We start from the raw sequence: 20,567 nt of genomic DNA, 5'->3' as shown, positions 1-20,567 counted from the left end.
ATAGCTTCCAGCTGGCCTCCCGTCCTCACTCTTGCTCCAATGAAAGCAAAAGTGACATTTTTTTTATCCAGCATGACATTTCAACACATAAATTCACATCACAAGTACTCCCTGATCAGAACCATTTAAGACTTCTTATCATGCTTAGAATAATATCCAAATTTCTTACCATTATCCACAAAGCCTACCTGATCTGGCTCCAGCCTACCCCATCCTATATGATTCTCTCTGATTTATTTCTTTCAGACAGTGGAATGAAACCTATGATTAAGTTTGATGAAGAAATCCTACTTCTGAAAAAAAGTTTACAAATCAAAGATGCAGAATATGCTATCTTAAGAATTCCTATCCCAGAATCTCAAGTTAGGGGAGATATAACTGAGGGGGAAGGATCTCCTATTGCTGGGTACTCTGGTCATGCTGGAAAAGAAGTAAATAGTAAATGAGGATGAGGGTGGGGCAAAGGAAATGACAGATAAGAAACTTTCCTCAGTGGGGGCACCTGGATGGTCAGTCGGTTAAGCATCCAACTCTTGATTTCAGCTCAGGTCATGATCTCACGGTTTATGAGTTTGAGACCCACTTTGGGCTCTCTACTGACAACACAGAGCCTGCTTGGGATTCTCTCTCTTCTCTCTCTCTGCCTCTCCCCTGCTCTCTCTCTCTCTCTCTCAAATAAATAAACATTTAAAAGAAGAAGAAGAAGGAGGGGGAGAAGAAGAAGAAGAAGAAGAACGGGAAATAATTTCCCTCAGCAGCCCACCTGATTACCTGTCTATACACAGAAACACTCGTTAATTTACAGAAAACATGGAAATGAATGTGGACCTTTAAAAACTGAATTGGTGAAACTTTCTCTCTCATTATACCTGCTAAACACATCCAGTTTTTCATCATGGGAATTGAGATGCTGCTGCAACTGCTCCGAGCTTATAAATCGGCGGTTACATTCGTAGCAGGGCCAATTCTTCTCCTGCTCGCGAAGAACTGTAGTCACAGGAGAGAAATCATAGAGGCTAATGATCAACAGACAGTGATAAACTCAAGTGCCCAGTACTTCCACCAATGTCATCTCACGGGTAGCCCAGCGTTCATAAACGTAGTGTCTGCTGTTTGCATTACTGTTTTGTGATAAAATCAAAGGCTACAGTTTGACAAAGAGTAGTTGTTAGGATCTTATTTTCTTCTACATTCATGTATGACATCAAAGAACAAACTCTGTCATACTACCCTTTGACACCTCCCCAACAGACACACACACACACACACACACACACACACACACACACACACAACCTCACCACACCGGAAAGGCAGAAATGTGCTACAATGGAAATCTGGATTCAGATACCTTAGTGATTCAGATCCAGGTTTTATAATCTGAAGGCATATTTTGTCACAAAAAAAACCTTAAAAGTCAATGCTCAATAATAAAATGTTACAGTATCTACTAAATATCTACTAAAGTTGATTATTGGCACACCCGATCCCAGCAATTCCACCCCTGAATACACACCCCACAAAAATATACACAAATGTTCGCTAAAGACACTTAGAAGAATGTTCACAGTGGCACTTTTCAAATTAGCCCAAAACTGGAAACAACCCTGTTGCATCATAAAGAATTTGGCTGGCTTTTATCCCTGGTTCCTGGCAAATAACCTGTAAGTCTTTGGAATTTCCCATGTAATAGGAGTGTTTGTTGTTATTCGTTGTGGTCTTTGACCATACCTGAGTTTCTGCTAATATGACTTAGGATGGGGGCTGCCTGTGCCAGAAAGCTGAACCATGTGATTACAGGGTTGGGGCTTTGAAACAGGTGGTATCAGCCAGGGAGTAAGAGCTGGAGAGTAAGTTCAATCGTGTGCCCAAATGATTCTATCAACCATTCCTATGTTGTGATGCCTCAATAAAAACTCTGCACACTGAAGCTCAGGAGAGCTTCCCTGGTTGGAAATCACGTATCACTGTGCCAAGGAAGTCACATGGCCTAGCAACATGGAAGCTTTGCATTTGGGACCCTCACAAACCCTGCCTTAAGTATGTCTTCATTTGCCTGGTCTTGATGTGTGTCCTTTATAATCCTAAGTATAGCACTTTTCTGAGTTCCGTGAGTCACTCTGGTAAATTATCTAGCCTAAAGAGATACTAGCTCCCTAAACTGTAGTTAGTTGGTCAGAAATACAGGTAGCATGGGAACCCCAAGCTTGCAGATAGTGTATGAAGTGAAGAGAGTCTTGTAAAAGACGTGGCCTTTAACTTGGAAAAACGTAACCTAACCCAGGTAGTGTCAGAAGTGCACTGTGCAACCTAGATTTTCATCTACAGTTAAATAGATAAATGAATTATGGTATATTCATACAAGAGAACACCAAATAGCAATGAGGATGAACGAATTACAAGAATATACAACAATATGGATAAATTGTACAAATAAATGTTGAGCAAAATATTCCCAGACATACATCATATAATTCTACTTATATGAAATTTGGTAACAAGCATATTATATCTGTGGTATCAGAAGTCAGGAGATCCATTACACTTGGGAGTGAAGAAGAATTGGAAAAAGGCACAATGGACTTCCAAGGTACAGCTCATGTTGTGTTTCTTGATCTGAATGCAGGTTACATAGATATGCTCACTTTATGAAAATTCATCAGGCTGTATACTTATGATTTGTGCATTTCTCTGTATGTAAATTATACTTGACTAATATTTATATCAAAAACAAAGTCAATGCCTGTCTTGCTAATGTCCTCAGAGATGATTAAATCTAGATAGAGATCATCCTCTGGTCTAGGTTCTAATTTAGTATTTGGAGGTTTTCATTATATTAAATACTGTTTTCCAGCACCCATGAAAGAAATGTAAACATGTCCCTGTCAGTTGATCCTAGAATTAGACAGGGATATGTAGCTGGAAAAACAAAACAAAACAAAACAAAACAAAACAAAAAAATACTGGAATATCATTAGATATATAGAGGTAGAAAAATTGGGAGATTGCATAATGATGTAATATATACAATTTACAATTCATATAGAAAATAGAAAAAAGTCCAATCACCTTTCCTTTCTTCCTCAGAAATGTCATGAATTTTCTGGTTCACAAACTCAGCATAGGATGCAGCATACCACACCTGCAAGAACCAAGTACAGCATCAAGAACTAAAGGACATCACCAGATGTTCTGTGCATGCGTAAATTCTTTCTCCTGCTTGCATAAAACAATTCAGGCTTTCCCACAACCCACAAAAAACAAACAAACAACAAAAAGATCGCACTGGGAGCCGATCTCTTTCACACCAGATGGTCAGTCAGGAAGCTCACATGCCAAGACACACTCACTGTGTGTTTTCTTTTTCCTTTTTAAAAAATTGTTTTTGTTATCAGAACAACTTCACAAGAGATAATATTAATAGTCTCTTCATCAAAATAAAGCATAGCCTTCTGGTTGTTTTATCTGTATGTAAACACGGGTTTTCACACAGCTGGAATCATAGTGGCTTCCACCCCAACATGTCACCCAATGGTCTTGCTGGGATCACCAATGAGGATTTCAAACGCTACCACACTCTCCTGAGTCTCCTCCTCCCTCCAATCTCACTGGCTGCTTCTGCTCAGTCTCGTCGGACTCTTCCTTTCTCAGCTTCCTCAGAGCTTAATCCAAGTCCAGGGCCTTCTTATTTTTCCCTAAAGCGACCACATCTATTTCCAACCAACTCTACGTCGACAGCTCCCAAATTAATATCCCTATCCCAGACCCTCCCTCTCTGTTCCTTCTACATACATTCCATGCCTACCTGGTATTTGGCATGCTTTACAAACAGCTCAAACTTAACATGTCCAGAATTGAATTCTAGTTGCTTCCCTATTGCACCCCTACCCCTGGCCATCTTTTTCATCTCAATAAATACCCTGCCTTCCAACCAACTGCTCAGACTTGAAACCTAAAAGGTATCTCATATTTCTAAGTGTCCTTCTGTCATCCTTCAGCAAGAACTGTGAACAGCTCAAATGTTCTCCAACTCTGCTTCTCCCACCAAGATGCATGCCAAGACGCGCTCTTGCCTGTTGTTCTAAAAGCCTCCTCTTTTCCACTCTTGCTCCCTCCAATCCATTCTTGACACAGGAGCAGAGAAGGCTTCTAAAAACATAATCAGATTTCATCATTCCCATGTTTAAACAGCTTCTCACTCATAAAAAACATGCCATGTTCGATGACGGTCTCTAAAGGGCTCCATGATCTACTCCAGGTCTTCTCTCTCTCCCTTACTGCCTTTCAGCAAGAGGGCCTGCTTGCAGTTTCTCAAACAGGCTAAGATCTTTCCCACCCCAACCTTTGCCCTTGCTGGTCCACCATCAGGAGTGTTGGGTTCTTCCCCTTCACCTCCCCTAGCCCTTGTACAGCACTGGCTCCTTCCCATTCCATAGTCCCTCACCTACTTATCATCTCCTCAGTGAGGCCTTCCCTCTCCAGCATTTCTAAATTGGTCCCTTGCCTGCTATCTGCTCTTTCTGCACCATTTGTTTCCTTCATAGTTCCTACCACTATTTGATATTACAGTTGACCCTTGAACAACAGGAATTTGAACTGCATGGGTCCACTTATACACAATTTTTTTTATAGTAGAGTACTGTGAATGCACTTTTTCTTCCCTATGACTGTCTTTTTTTTTTTTAATACTTATTTATTTATTTTGAAAGAGAAAGAGAGAGGGGGAAGGACAGAGAGGGAGAGAGCATCCCAGGCAGGCTCCACACCGTGAGCGCAGAGCCTGACATGGGGCTCAATCCCATGAACCCACGAGATCATGACCCAAGCCAAAACCAAGAGTCAGACTGCTCAACTGACTGAGCCACCCAGGCACACCACCCCCCCGCCGCCATGATTGTCTTAATAGTATTTTCTTTACTGTAGTTTACTTTATTGTAAGAATACAACATATAATACATACAGTATACAAAATGTATGTTAATCAAGTGTTTATGTTATTGGTAAGGCTTCCAATCAATGGTAGGCTATTAATAGTTAACTTTTTGGAGAGACAAAAGTTCTGTGTAGATTTTCAAATGCCTGCGGGGTCAGCACCCCTACTCCCCGTTTTGTTTAAGGCTCAACTGTATTTGCTTATTTACATCTTTCTGCCCACTTTCCCTCTAGAACACAGGCACCAGTCTGTCTCTTCTTAGTGTCTGAAACAGAGTTTCAGGAGTTCAATATATTAATTGCCAAATGAATTAATCATGTATAATTGTTATGACACACTATTTTAACTATATGGAAATATTTGAGACCTCATTTTTAATTGTGGAATAATATTCTACAGAATCTGTGTTCTGTAATTTACTTGACCAGGACCTGTAGTTGGATTTTGAGTTTATCATTTTGCTGTTATAAATTCTACCCTATTCCATCAATTCCAAGATGTTTATTTCTCCTATTTTAATATCTCAGACCATCTCACTATCCATGGCATTCTGCAATTACTGCTGTAATGTAGCTTTCTTTCACTACCTGTTCGTTTCTCTTGTACAAACCTGGCCATGCTCTTTACACTGTTTTCACCTCATTCAGTTGTGTGCCCCACCGGCACTCCATGACTTATTAACACTTGACAAGAAATGCAAAATAAAGAAAAAAAGAAAAAAAAAGCCATCTCCCTGAGAATAAATAAAGGAAATGTCAAAGCAATGCAAGGCTGGTGTGATCACCTTATAGGACTTCTATGAATATACCAAACATCAAATTGTCAGAAACTTCCTACTGACTTAATGAAAAACCACCTAACTTCCAAAAATATGTGTTTTAATTGAGGGAAAAGACATATGGGTTTAGTCAGTGAGAAAGCATAGGGTCAAAACTTGCACAGAAATGCCATCAGTAGTTTGGAAAAATATCCAAGAGGCAACAGTAGATCATTTATTTTAAAAATACTACGGTATCGGGGCGCCTGGGTGGCTCAGTTGGTTAAGCGTCCGACTTCGGCTCAGGTCATGATCTCGCAGTTCGTGGGTTCTAGCCCTGCATCGGACTCTGTGCTGACAGCTCAGAACCTGGAGCCTGCTTCGGATTCTGTATCTCCCTCTCTCTGCCCCTCCCCGACTTGCACACACTCTCTCTCTCAAAAATAAATAAACATTTTTTTTTTAAATACTACAGCATCACAAACACCTTGATGGCACAGAAGACAACAGATAAACAAAACACAAATATCCATGACAAAGTAAAACAGTGATTCTGGGTTTTTTTTAAATGTTATGGGCGTCTAGGTGGTTCACTTTGTTAAGCACCTGAGTCTTGATCTCAACTCAGGCCATGATCTTGCAGTTTGTGGGATTGAGCCCCAAGTTGGGCTCTGCACTGACAGCTCAAAGTTTGCTTGGTATTCTCTCTCTCCCTCTCTCCCTGCAACTCCCCCCCCCACCCCCCCCCCCCCCCCCGCTCTCTCACTCTCTCTCAAAACAAATAAACTTAAAAAAAGTTACACTGTACACAAAGGCAGTTTATACCTTAACCAATTTTCTGCTTATATGTGCCTTTTTAAGTATGCAGAAATGTGGTATGATTTCAAAATTATCTCTAAATAAGTCTAACACAGCTCCTACAATAAGTAGAAAATTACTCTTTTTGGTGATAAAAATAAGCACAATAACATAGCTTAAAGTGGCAACATATTTTTTCTTAATGGTGTATAAAATAATGGTTCATCTTCAAGTCCTGGGTATCTGAGTCAGTGAAACACGGCATTACAAAATTAGAATGTATCTAGTTCTATCTTTGTTTATAATTATTTCCTCAGACAAATTTTCAAGGACTGGATTTACCAAGCCAAGTACATTTTTACTACACACAGCCAGAAATAATCCCATAAAATACTGCAATTTTGTAACAAATATCCCTATTTTTTAAACCCTCACATTCATTGTACTACATCCATTTATTTTTTGCTAATTTAAATTAATAAAAATAGTAACTCAGAGTTGTTTTAAGGGTTTTATAATTATCAACATTGAAAAAACATTTTTTAATATTTCTTTACTAGTGATTCCTCCTCCAAATAAAGTCTGTTCCTGGTATTCAGTCATGTGTCTGTGTGGATACCAAAAAGGTAGAGGTGTTTTCTCTGTTTTTTATCTTAAACCTTTTAACGTGTATTACAAATACTTCTCCCACCCTGTTGCTTCCTTTGCATCTGTTGTTTTGGTTGTTTGTTACACTGATAGTCTTATTTAATTGTTTCTGCCTGTCTTTACCTCTACAGTTCTATCTACTGATTTAAGAGAGAAAATAATCTCCCTTCCTCAGTCGAGAAGTATTCACTTTGGTATCAAGAATTTACTGTGATGGATAATATGAGATATGAATCTCCTTTCGTATATTTTCTTTGGGGCTAATGAATCATCTAGTTGATGGTTTCAAAGACACGGGTTTTGTATAACTTTTGAACAAAGCCTAGGTCTTTGTTCTCCCCCTAAAAAGGTACGTATTTCTCACTCTTACCCCATTGAAGCACTGTGCAATTCAGTGTTCATGTACTGATAAAATCATTTCTCACCTCTTTTTTCATTTATATCAAGAATTTTTCCTTAGAATCACAGCAGAATTTTCATTATGTCATCAAGAGTTAATATTTAGACAAATTTCTATGGTTATCCTCCCAAAATATATTCCTGAAATCAGAAGGCAGTACATAGAATTCTTTGGGTAAAACGAAGTAATCTGGTAAAGAGATCTTGCCTATACATCTAAATTTGATTTTATAAGATTTCCTGTTTCCAACCAATTCTGCAGAGTGTGTAAATGACATTAAGTGACCCCAACTTTAATCACTCCATCACAAATACCAGTCTGTTCCCCAAACACAACTACCTCTTTACCCATGGGCCTTATTGTAGGCGTTGGACAGACCCCAAAGTCATACACTTTTCATTCTGGTTTTTTTTTTTTAATGTTTATTTTTGAGAGAGAGAGAGTGACCGAGTGTGAGTGGGAGAGGTGCAGAGAGAGAGGGAGACACAGAATCCGAAGCAGGCTCCTGGCTCCGAGCTGTCAGCACAGAGCCTGACGCAGGGCTCAAACCCACAAACCGTGAAATCGTGACCTGAGCCGAAGTTGGACGCTTAACTGACTGAACCACCCAGGCGCCCCTCATTCTTTTTCATTTATGGAATTACCACAGATGTACTGTACACAGCAGGTACTCAATAAGTAAGCAAATTATAAGAAAAGGAACATTTTTATAAGAATCCCACTTCAGAGAAAAAATAAGAAGAAAAGCGTGAAACAATCACTATTTCTGACAAAGGTACCACGGCCCCCAGCACTGTACCTTCAGTTCCTGTTTGGGTTCTACATTCTTTATTGTTGTGTAATACACATGGTGGCCATATTGGTAAGCCACCAGGTTCTGCTCCAGGTGATTCTGGGCTGGACGTACGAACATCATCCAGTTACACAGGGTCTCATCAGACAACTCAAACCACAGGTCTTCATGCAAATCCCTGTCTTTTCTGTCCCCTTTCTCAAGAGAAACCTGTAACCAAAGAGAATGTAAAAAGCCACACCAAAAAAACAAAACTTTTAACATGCATTAGTGTAGTAATATACAAAACACTGCTCCTTAAATTAACCATGTATCCTTATTCTTCCTTTTGTATCTAGAAAGATACAGGCACTGTGTCTTGCCAAATGTAAAAGGAAAAGGACATTTTCTGAGAATTACCTGGCAAAATGTTAAAGTTAACAATCTCACTGTAGCTTCAGTTGAGGCTTCATCATTAACTAACACATCAAAAAAATGCTGTAAATAAGCCGGGAAATCAAAGCAAAGTACTCTCTAGTTCCTTACAAGTTACTTACTTTAGGGATTCAACTGCATTCACTTCTAATGAGTAGCCTAGGGGCACCTTGGTGGCTCAGTCGGTTAAGCGGTTAAGCTCCCGACTTCAGCTCACGTCATGATTTCAGGGCTTGTGGGTCTAAGCCCCGTGTCAGGCTCTGTGCTGACAGCTCAGAGCCTGGAGCCTGCTTTGGATTCTGTGTCTCCCTCTCTCTCTGCCCCCCTCCCTCCGTTCACGCGCACTCTCTCTCTCTCTCTCTCTCAAAAATAAATAAACATTTAAAAAAAAATTATGAGTAGCCTAGTGATATGTATTTCTCTTTACAAAGTAACATTCTTTCTTGGAGATCTTGAGCATTCACCAAAGAAAACCTCCCCATGACAACAGATGATTTCTCAAAAACCACACCCCAAATATTCTCCCTTCCTGCTGCCCTTTCGTGGTTCTCCAGAGTGGCTCTCCAAGAAGCAGACAGCACAGAGGTTGGATACAAGCAAAAGCATCAAATGTGAAGAACAGGGATCAGTATAAATACACTTTAATATTAGGTGAGCCGTTCTTTAACAACAGCTTCAACAGGACAGACCTGTTTCAGAAACTGAAAAGTAGTCTTCCTATTTTAGGGAAATTGTCCTCTCCCAAAAATAAATATTTAAACAAAAAGAAGAAAGAAAAGGAGATTGGGAGACATGGAGAGACACAGGGATAAGTGCGCACACAGAGGAAAGGCATGAGGACACAGAGAGAAGGAGGCTGTCTACAAGCCGAGGAGAGAGCCCTCAGAGGAAACCAACCCCACCAGCACCTGCATGTTGGCCTTCCAGCCTCCAGCGCTATGAAAAACAATAAATTTCTGTTCTTGAAACCACCCAGACTGTGGTAGTTGTGACAGCAGCTCCAGCAGACAATGCAGCCCCTGAGAATGGCCACCTCTCAGAATAATCCCGGAGGGGGCTGAAACTGCAATCTCCAATTTATTGGGGAGAGAGAAAATGTTTCCCTTCCAAACAAATTCAGCAGGGAAAGAAAATACTAGCAAACAACTGCTATGGAATTAAGAAAATCAGTAGGAAAACATGTGCCTCTTTAAAAGGTATTAAGAGCAAGAGTGAACTATAATAAAGCAGAAATTACCTTCAGATGAATGTAACAGTCTTTCAGCTCGGACTCCCTGACAAGGGGTCCCTCCACAGGGCCAAACTGGGTGCGCTTGGGAATGCGCCTTTTGGAGAACACCCCTCCAAGGAACCTGTCGATGTAGAGGACCAGGGGGAGGCTCGCTCGCGCTCTAGTGAGCACAGGCCGATTGGGGATTGGATGCAAGGGGCCATGCTTTGGGCACACTGAAGAATGAGCGTTATTACACTCTTCACACCCTGCAAAAGAAAGAAAATCTTAAAGTCAAATTCCTGAACATCACCTGATCTCAAGTAAAAAGTTCTAACCTGAAGCCTGCCCCCCCCCCCAATCTAAGGTTGCAAGCCAAAATCCAATTAACTCCTACAATTATACTACCCGTTCAATTGTAATATACCAGCTTTCATAGACTGTAGACCAATAAAATCCTGTCCCTTTCCTCTAAAAGCCAGAATTTGCTTGTGCCTATCAAAAATAATACACAGGCAGTGATTTATTTCTCTACTGGAGATTAAGTCACATAGTAGTCCACTAAATTTACAAATCAATTATAACAGTTCTGAAAAGAAAAAAAGAAGAGCTTATTAGGATAAATGCTGCAAAATCTGGTAAGACAAAATAGGTGAATTTTATAGTATGTAAATTATAGCTCAGTGAAGCTATTTAAAAAACCCTGACAATACCATTTAATCAGTTTCCTCAAAGGGAGTCATAGAAGCCTTATTGTCTGGGAATGTCTAACTCAAACAGAGCACGATGCAGAGTTTGAGATTTCAATGTATATTGTGGGAAGATAATGCTAAGATGAATGAATGAATTTAGCATTCCATCCTGCATTCTCTTGAATGATAGTTAGCACAGACCAGACAGGACACATTTCCAGCTCTTTCTAGGAGTGATAACTTTGCACTCAGCATCTACACTCAGTCTCTCTTTCCCAGTGGTACCTATTTGTAAGCTAACTGCCAGCACTAGATATAAATGACCACAAAACAGAGAAAAGTGCCTGGACTACACAGGCATCCTACTCATGACCCTTAACCACATTTAATTAACCAAACGTCTTTCACCCAACTGCAGCTGTGTGATGACCTGGCTTAGGAAATAGGTACTTTTCAATTCCTACAATTCTCCAATAACAGAGACTTACTTTGTATTACTATTTGTAAGATAAAGTAACCTTATGTGTATTTGACTAAAGAGTTGCTTTGAAAACTCAGGAATTCAAGGAAAAACAAAATGAGGAAGTTCTCTATTGCCCATGGAGGTGAGCACTGGCCCCAAGCACACAGACTTTCCCATCACCACACAGAAGGTCCCAGGAAAGAGTTGGCGCGTCCACAAAGTTCTGAACAGCCTCAGTAATTCAACTAAATGAGATACGAACTTCTCCATGTAAGCATGAAAATCGATGAAAAGCAGCAATGATTTGGTAGGTGAAAGCAGGAACCCTCCCATTCTCTCCCAAAGCAGACAGTACAGAGAGGCAGTAAGTGTGGCAGTTAACGGGGGTCACACTGGAGCCAGACCACCTGAGCTGCAATCCTGACTTTCAATTAACATCATCTCTGGAAAGCGACCAACCCCATCAAAAGGCTATGGAAAGCATTAAGTAACTCAGAAAATGTACCACCGGTGCCTACAATATAATAGGCATGTTTAAAAGGTTACTGTGAAGAGAGGCAAGACAACAAAGCAAACTTGTTGAAGCTGAAGTGGCAGAAAGTTCCAGGACTGGACAAACGTACCCCAGTGGTGTGACAGCTCAAGGGCTGGTCTCAGAGACTTGGGCTCCGAACCCGATCCACCACTCATTCCTGCGTGACGTGAACCACTCACAGAGCAGGCTGCTTAGCTTCTTCTGACCATCGGTTCACTCATCACTAAAATCTGAACCCACGAGAAAGCATCAGCGCCTCCCTCACAGGCTGCGGCGGGGACTGAGTACGATGGCACACGCAGAGCAGGAAGCACGGCATCTGCACACAGGAAGCCCTCAGCACATGGTAACCATGTTGCTGTGACCACACACACTCCCAAGGAACAGCTCATACTTACATAAGTCATGCGGGTCAAAGGGCCGAGGCGGATCCGGTTCCCAGTCATCCAGGTCTGTGTCTTCACCATCCTCCTCCTCTTCTTCCTCAGTGTCTTCATCCTCATCCTCATCCTCTTCCTCTTTGGCCTCCAGTCTACCCATAGGGTTCTGCAGTGTTGCCAAAGGGTCTGAACCGTCCACACCCTCAATTGAAGGTAACACCTGGTTATGCACCGGTAATGAGGCCTGGACAAAGTTTAGCCATAAAGTTAGCACACATTTGCTTTCACCTGGCTGGTACACACACACACACACACACACACACACACACACACACACACACACTACGAGGTTCTGGTGGAAGATGTTCATCACATCAGCTCCCTTCAAGACCCTGAAGAAGAAACTATTTCCAGCTCTAGGCTGCCTTCATCTTTGCAATTTCTACCCCACATCTGGGAAAGCTGTTAAGAAAGCCTGGGCGCTCCCTGCTTTAGTGCCTGCCCTGTCTCCTCAGAGATTTCAAACCTTTCCATACCTTCTCAGTGTATCCGTGGTGTCATGTCTCAACATCTGAACTCAATTTTGAGTGTGCGTATGTGTGTGTGTGTGTGGGGGGGGGGGTCCCCTCCTGCCTTTTCAGGGTGGACACAACACAGTGTAAGTAATAATTTGACCAATATTCAACCACTTCACTTTTAAAACTAAACACACGGCAGGGGGCGGGGGTGGTGCCTGGGGGCTCAGTCGGTTAAGCGTCCAACCCTTGATTTCAGCTCAGGTCATGATCTCACAGTTCGTGGGTTCAAGCCCAGTGTTGGACTCTGTACTGACAGTGCAGACACCTTTTTAAGACACCTTAAAAAGTTCCCTACCTAAGTGTCACGGGGTTATATGCTACCCCAGGTTCTTTTATCCAATCTTATTTCCACTGCCCGTACTCAAGTCATGTCACTTTCCTGTTCAATAAATAAAGCAAGTTTTTTAAATGCCTACTCCTTTTTTCTTTATCTTCCCATATGTTGCCGTCCCCGCCCAGAAGGCTCTTCCCCCACCAATCTCCCAAACCCTGTCGTGTTCCAGTTTCTCCATGAACCATCTCTGACCACTCTAGTCCTCCCTGATTCTCCTCTGCTCTGATCCCTGTAGCATTTGGAGTCATGGAATCCCATTCTACAACATCCCTCTGCTCCAACATTTCATCATCTCACCAGACAGGTCAGATCATTTGGAATCATTCAGTGATGGTTCTGTGAGGCCGAGTTCTCCCTGTCTCCATGCAGGAGGCAGCGCCTGCACCTTTCCTCTCAAGTAGGACAGAATTGGCGAAGATAAGAGGCTCTGCAAATACTCCAAGACCAAAACCCCTGCCTCATTCAAGCATTTTCACATGGCCAAATTTCCAGATCCCTCACCATCCTGTTGTCTTCAAGTATTCATCAATGGAGTCCACATTTTCAAATGAATATCGCTTCAGATTACATTAGCATTGATGACAGCCATTGTTTCACTACTGACCCAGTTTGAACTTGAAAATAACTAAAATCCCTGAGTCCTTTCTTCCTCCCACAGAGTGCTATTAAACCATTTTACTCCTCCTCATGACTTAAATAGCTGATTTTTACTTAAATGGGGGGGGGGGGGGGCAGGCAGATTTTGCATTTATCTCCAGTAATTTCATTTTGTTACTTTTTCTCTTCTTCCAGTCTGCCAAGATCCTTTAGAGTCTTGATTCTGACGCCTCACACATTAGCTATTTCTCATAGCTTTGTATCCAGTGCCAAACACCATCTAGGTTTCAATTAGCGTGCATTTGCATGTGAGTCCTTCTTGCCTCTCCAACTGCACCTCGAGGAAGTAGACCATGGGCTTTGGACTCACACAGACTTGGATTAAAATCCCGGCCCCACTAGTGAGTTAATAAAGCCTCTCTGAACCTCAGTTTCTTTACCTGTCAAATGGACATAGTCATACATGCCTCATTAGTTGTTGTGAGGATAAAATGAAACACTATGTATATGAGGCCAGTAGTAGAGTATCTGGCATTTAGTAACTGCTTGATTTAATAATAATCAACTATTATCACAAGTTCTTTAAGGACTGAGATATCACATACTTCCTCCACAACCTTAAAAGAGCATGTAGCAGGGATTCAATGAAGATTCATTTATAGAAATACATTTGGCCCTTTAGGAAATGACATTAATCTCTTCAGCCACGTAAAGGAACTCTACTGTATTCACAGAAAGTCCTTTTTCAGTAGTGCTTCTTTTTTTTTTTTTTTAAGTGAGAGAGAGAGTGTGCGTGAGCAGGGGAGAGGGAAGGGACAAAGGGAGAGAGAGAGAGAGAGAGAGAGAGAGAGAGAGAGAGAGAACATTTAGCAGGTTCCATGCCACAGAGCCCGATGAGGGGCTTGATCCCAAGACCCTGAGATCAATACCTGAGCAGAAATCAAGAGTAGGATGCTCAACCAACTGAGCCACCCAGGTGTTCCTCAGTCGTGCTTCTAAGAACTTCTCAAACTCCATGAAGAAACAGTATTGTCTGTGTTTACAGAATCTGACCTGGACAGCTGTACAGCAGCTTATGATTACTGCCCAATATTTGAAGCACTCAGGCTCCAGAGAGCAGATAAAATCAGTTACCTCAAAATAGCATGAGCATGTTTAAACATGCATTCATTTAACCCAGGAGCCAGACTCGTATATGACATTCCATCTCTGGCTCAGGGCCTTTTAGAAGCTTTTATATGAGAGAACAAAATCCTGGGAGATGCTTCAGCATCACAATAAAAACAGGATAAAACATCCACTGAAGTGAGACTCGTCAAGGAAAAGAACGAGGGACTTCTGGCAATGAAACTGCGTGCGTCACCTCCCCCCGGATCCTCTCCTGATCCTGCAACCAAGCTATTCTTGCTATCTCAGAGTGCGTTTTCCTTATCACCCTTTATTCGAAGCCACTTAAATTTCATGCCAGCGTTAGTGATGAATGTTATCACACACTGAACAAACTAAAGCATATATATCCACCTCTACTCCACATAAATTCTTTATCACGTTGCAGAGCCAACCGAAACGAATGAATTCAGTAACCCAGAGTTATCCCAGTGAAGCTGTGATGCATTTTTTCCCAACAGATGCTGCTAGAGAGACTGTGGTTGGGCAAGGTTACCGCTGGCTTCTGGCCACTGCTGAGAAAGCTGACATTAAAATAGTACCAACAACCTCCTCCTCCCCCGTGCTGGAACACTCCTGAAAGGCTGTAGCGACTAAAAGGCTTGAATCCTTCAGCATTAGCTTGAAGAACTGACGCTAAAGCAGAGGTTGTGTATAGACCAGAATCACGCGAGATACTGTGAGCGTTAGTGTCGATGATAATCACTTCTAGGTAACCAGTGTATTTCTAGGTAGCACAGACCTTAATACACAGTGGGCACACCTTACAAATTTGTTTAATTAATAATTCAAAGCCAACTGACATTTCTGGAGAGCTAGGCATGTCTTTAAATTCCTTTGAGGTCGGGTAACACTACCACACGGCTCCTAAGTGACAGAGAGGGAATTCAAATTCAGACTCTGCCCTGCTTTTTCCACTCCATCACAGTGGCACCTATGTGGTTAAGTCTGTTCAAGGAGGGCACCAGAGGAGGTAAACATCACACACACCTTGAATACCAGAGCAACAAGGTAACCACACCTGCTCCGGAGGCACCAACCAGGCAGTGAGGAGGCAAGCTGTGTGTGCCAAGTTCACTCACAGAAAGTGAGTAACCAACAAAAATATGTTAATCCTATGCACTTTATCATGCACAACAAAACACAGGACAAGGAAAAAGAATGTGTTCAACTTATGGTACACTTTCTCCTGCCCACTTAATATCAGTCTCCGTAATTATTTCTGAAATTACATAATGCATTTCAGGATACAATGTATCCCAGAAGTGAAATATGAAACTACATTGGACAGCAGCAAACACAACAGAATGCTTCTGGATTCCTACTGAGACCAATTATCATTGTAGCATATTTCCTTCTCAGTGTGTGGGGAGTCACACATGTTCATTTTCAGAAACAAAGGGGAGAGCGTGCTTCTAGGTCTGGAGAGTGCCAGTGTCTTCCTTAAGGACAAGGGATGCACATATATGAAAAAGGCTTCAGATGAATGTTGCCACCACTATAAACAACTGAAAATAGGAAAGTTTTTGCTAAGGGGAGAGGGGAAAAAGCACTCATCCGCTGTGGTAAACTGTCACTCTTAACTTCCTATCTAGAATTTTTCCAGGTCACAGAATGAACTGACCATCTCTAAGGTATTTATTAGAGGCAGAAATAAAAGCCATGCTGGTTGAAAGGAAACTGCAAGAAGGAAAGGTGCTAAGCCAATAGTTACACCACCTCGTAACACCAGGGCTCAGAGAGCTCTCTGACTACAAAACATGAGAGGAGCAGATTGTTTCTGGAGATTAGAGAAAATGAAGAGCTCTTTGAGGTGCCAAGGGCAGCAAAACTTCTAATTAAAACTATGCCTTGATATTAAAACAACAAAATGCCATTTTGCCTATCAGATTGGCAAAATTTGAAAAGAATGCAAATACTCAGTGTGGCAAGGGTGAGTGGAAATAGGTATTCGCACGTATCGTTAGTGGGAAGGTAAATTCTTCAGCATCTGCAAAGCAATTTAGAGAGTCTTATCAAAATAACTTTCCCAAGTGCTCACTTCCGCAGCACATATACAAAATAACTCCCTCTCATCCCTGCAAATAACTTTCCCGTTTATAATAACAATTTTCAATCCCAGACTTTAGCCTCTACTACAAAGCTGTAATCATCAAGACAGCATGGTATTGGCACAAAAACAGACACATAGACCAGTGGAATACAATAGAAACCCCAGAATTAGAACCACAAAAGTATGGCCAACTAATCTTTGACAAAGCAGGAAAGAATATCCAATGGAAAAAAGACAGTCTCTTTAACAAATGGTGCTGGGAGAACTGGACAGCGACATGCAGAAGAATGAAACTAGACCACTTTCTGACACCATTCACAAAAATAAACTCAAAATGGATAAAGGACCTGAATGTGAGACAGGAAACCATCAAAACCCTAGAGGAGAAAGCAGGAAAAAACCTCTCTGACCTCAGCCATAGCAATTTCTTACTTGACACATCCCCAAAGGCAATGGAATTAAAAGCAAAAATGAACTATTGGGACCTCATGAAGATAAAAAGCTTCTGCACTGCAAAGGAAACAATCAACAAAACTAAAAGGCAACCAACAGAATGGGAAAAGATATTTGCAAATGACATATCGGACAAAGGGCTAGTATCCAAAATCTATAAAGAACTCACCAAACTCCACACCGAAAAACAAATAACCCAGTGAAGAAATGGGCAGAAAACATGAATAGACACTTCTCTAAAGAAGACATCCGGATGGCCAACAGGCACATGAAAAGATGCTCAACGTCGCTCCTCATCAGGGAAATACAAATCAAAACCACACTGAGATACCACCTCACATCAGTCAGAGTGGCTAAAATGAACAAATCAGGAGACTATAAAGGCTGGAGAGGATGTGGAAAAACGGGAACCCTCTTGTACTGTTGGTGGGAATGCAAACTGGTACAGCCACTCTGGAAAACAGTGTGGAGGTTCCTCCAAAAATTAAAAATAGATCTACCCTATGACCCAGCAATAGCACTGCTAGGAATTTACCCAAGGGATACAGGAATGCTGACGCATAGGGGCACTTGTACCCCAATGTTTATAGCAGTGCTTTCAACAATAGCCAAATTATAGAAAGAGCCTAAATGTCCATCAACTGACAAATGGATAAAGAAATTGTGGTTTATATACACAATGGAATACTACATGGCAATGAGAAAGAATGAAATATGGCCTTTTGTAACAATGTGGATGGAACTGGAGAGTGTTATGCTAAGTGAAATAAGTCACACAGAGAAAGACAGATACCCTATGTTTTCACTCTTATGTGGATCCTGAAAAACTTAACAGAAGACCATGGGGGAGGCGAAGGAAAAAAAAAAAGGTTAGAGAGGGAGGGAGCCAAAACATAAGAGACTCTTAAAAACTGAGAACAAACTGAGGGTTGATGGGGGGTGGGAGGGAGGGAGGGTGGGTGATGGGTATTGAGGAGGGCACCTTTTGGGATAAGCACTGGGTGTTGTATGGAAACCAATTTGACAATAAATTTCATATTAAAGAAAGAAAGAAAGAAAGAAAGAAAGAAAGAAAGAAAGAAAGAAAGAAAGAAAATAATAAATAAAAAATAAATAAATAAAACAATTTTCAACACATCAATTAGCGAGAACAGTATAATAAACCTCATGCGCCCATCACTCAGCTTCAACAATTATCAATTGAACGCCAACCTTATTTCAGTTATCCTGCCACTCACTTTCCCCTTCACTAAATTATTTTGAAACAAACTTCTGACATGATACATTTTCATCTATAAATAAATGGCTTAGTAGATATCTCAAAAAGAAAAGAACTTCTGTATTGTATGCATCATTCCTTAGTAATATCAAATATGTAGCTGGTGTTAGAATTTCCCCAATTGTCTTACACTGCTGCATTTTTTAAAAGTTATTCATTTATTTATTTATTTTGAGAGAGAGAGAGAAAGAGTGGCAGAGAGAGGGAGACAGAGGGAAAGAGAATCCCAAGCAGGCTCCACTCAGCATGGAGCCCAACTCAGGGCTAGATCCCATAACCATGAGATCATGACCTGAGCCAATAACAAGACACTGTGGGGCGCCTAGGTGGCTCAGTTAGTTAGGCATTCGACTTTGGCTAAGGTCATGATCTAGCGGCTTGTGAGTTTGAGCCCCGCATTGGGCTCTATGCTGACAACTCAGAGCCTGGAGCCAGCTTCGGATTCTGTGTGTGTCTCTCTCTGTCTCTCTCCTGCTCATGCTCTCTCTCTCTCAAAAATAAATTTTAAAAATTAAAAAAAAAAAAAAAAAAAAAAGAGTCAGACGCCAAACTGACTGAGCCACTCAGGTGCCCCTCATGCTGCTGTTTTTGAACAGTTAGTTTGTTCAAATCAGGACTCAAGGTCCACATATCACATGTGATGGATATGTCTGCGAAGACTCCTTGAATGTGTAAATTCCTGTTCCTCTTCTTTTCCTTCACAATTTACATGTGGAAGAAAATAGGCCATTTGTCCAAAGATCTTCCCACAGTCCAACTACACTGACTGCATCCTTTTGTGTCTTTTACTTGTTCCATTTTGTCTACTGTGCTTCCTCTAAGATGAAAGTAGAATCTGGAGATGTAATGAGATTCAGGTGTTCGGTGTTGGGGGAGGAACACTTCATATGTTGTAAAATGCAATAGGAGGTACACAACACCAGGAGGCCTATAATGAATGGTTCTCTCTTCTCAGTGATATTAACTACGTCCAGAGGGTTAGGTCGAGCCATCCATTATAAAGTGCCTCATCAGCTTTTTCCTGATGCTTTCAGACTATTGTTGATGATCATTGCCTAGATCCCCATTTCATTAGGAAATGAAAAATGGTGATATTCCAAGCCAATCACCCTCTCTTTATTTATTAGTTGGAATGCTCCTATAAAGAAATTTCCCTCAAGTAATTATTTACCTGAGTGCATTCAGAGAGAAAGGCTGGATTCCTTTCCAACATTTACCAGTTTTTCAAATAATGTGGTCGTCCCCAACATCCTCAAAGAGTGACCAATGAGTTATTTCTTTTACTATTTAATGACCTTACAGATTTGAAATACATTTGATGTATTTCAATCTATTGTTGATGCCTTCCTTTTTTTACAGGTCAAATGTCCCATTTTGACATTTTCAAGCTGGATTGTGAGTTCTTTCCACAGGACCCCAGAAGTTTTCACTACCTTCCTTGCATTCTGACAAGACACTTGAGGCACATCTTGTATATTTCCTGTCCCAGAGCTTGAATCTGCCATTTCCCTTTTATTGGAAAATTGTATTAGAGACCACACTGGCTCATTGTTACTGGATTGATGACTCGGGCTAAACCTTTTCAGTGGTCCAAACTAGAAAACATGTGTTTTAAGAGAAAACACATTATGAGTTTACACAGACATTCTAATTCAGATTTAGCATTCTGGGATTTTATTTAACTTGTTTGATTTTTACATCTGTATCTTTTTTTCACTTTTACAAAAAATCTTGGCTCTTAAATAACTTTAAATATGAATACCTCTAGTCTCTATCATTTCTCTTTGGGGAATTTATTCTAAGGAAATAAGTGGATATGATATCTATGGCAATGTTCTATATAGTAGCAAAAAAAGAAAATAACTTACATATAAAACAATAAACAGAGAATATAAATAATAAAATGCTATACAGGGGCACCTGGGTGGTTCAGTCAGTTGAACACCTGACTTTGGCTCAGGCCATGATTTCATGGTTCATGAGTTCAAGCCCAACATCCAGCTCACTGCTGTCAGCACAGAGCCTGCTTCAGATCATCTGTCCTTCTCTCTCTCTCTGCCTATCCCCGACTTATGCTCTCTCT

At 41.1% G+C, this 20,567-nt stretch overlaps 1 protein-coding gene across 1 annotated transcript in view; it reads right to left on the bottom strand.

Annotated features, from left to right (window-relative positions):
* The window catches only part of PRDM10 (PR/SET domain 10), a 100,875-nt gene that overhangs the window by 35,982 nt on the left and 44,326 nt on the right, over positions 1–20,567 (bottom strand). The window contains exons 5-9 of the mRNA XM_060605238.3: positions 12,042–12,267; positions 9,981–10,222; positions 8,336–8,539; positions 3,070–3,142; positions 870–987 (exon numbers count right to left, since the gene is read on the bottom strand). Coding sequence (XP_060461221.1) covers positions 870–987; positions 3,070–3,142; positions 8,336–8,539; positions 9,981–10,222; positions 12,042–12,267 — 863 coding nt within the window. The remainder of the gene's footprint in view (positions 1–869; positions 988–3,069; positions 3,143–8,335; positions 8,540–9,980; positions 10,223–12,041; positions 12,268–20,567) is intronic.

The sequence above is a fragment of the Panthera onca genome, chromosome D1, assembly GCF_046562875.1.
Source record: "Panthera onca isolate mPanOnc1 chromosome D1, mPanOnc1 haplotype 2, whole genome shotgun sequence".
Classification (NCBI taxonomy): domain Eukaryota; kingdom Metazoa; phylum Chordata; class Mammalia; order Carnivora; family Felidae; genus Panthera; species Panthera onca.
This window is presented reverse-complemented; position numbering and strand designations above follow the sequence as displayed.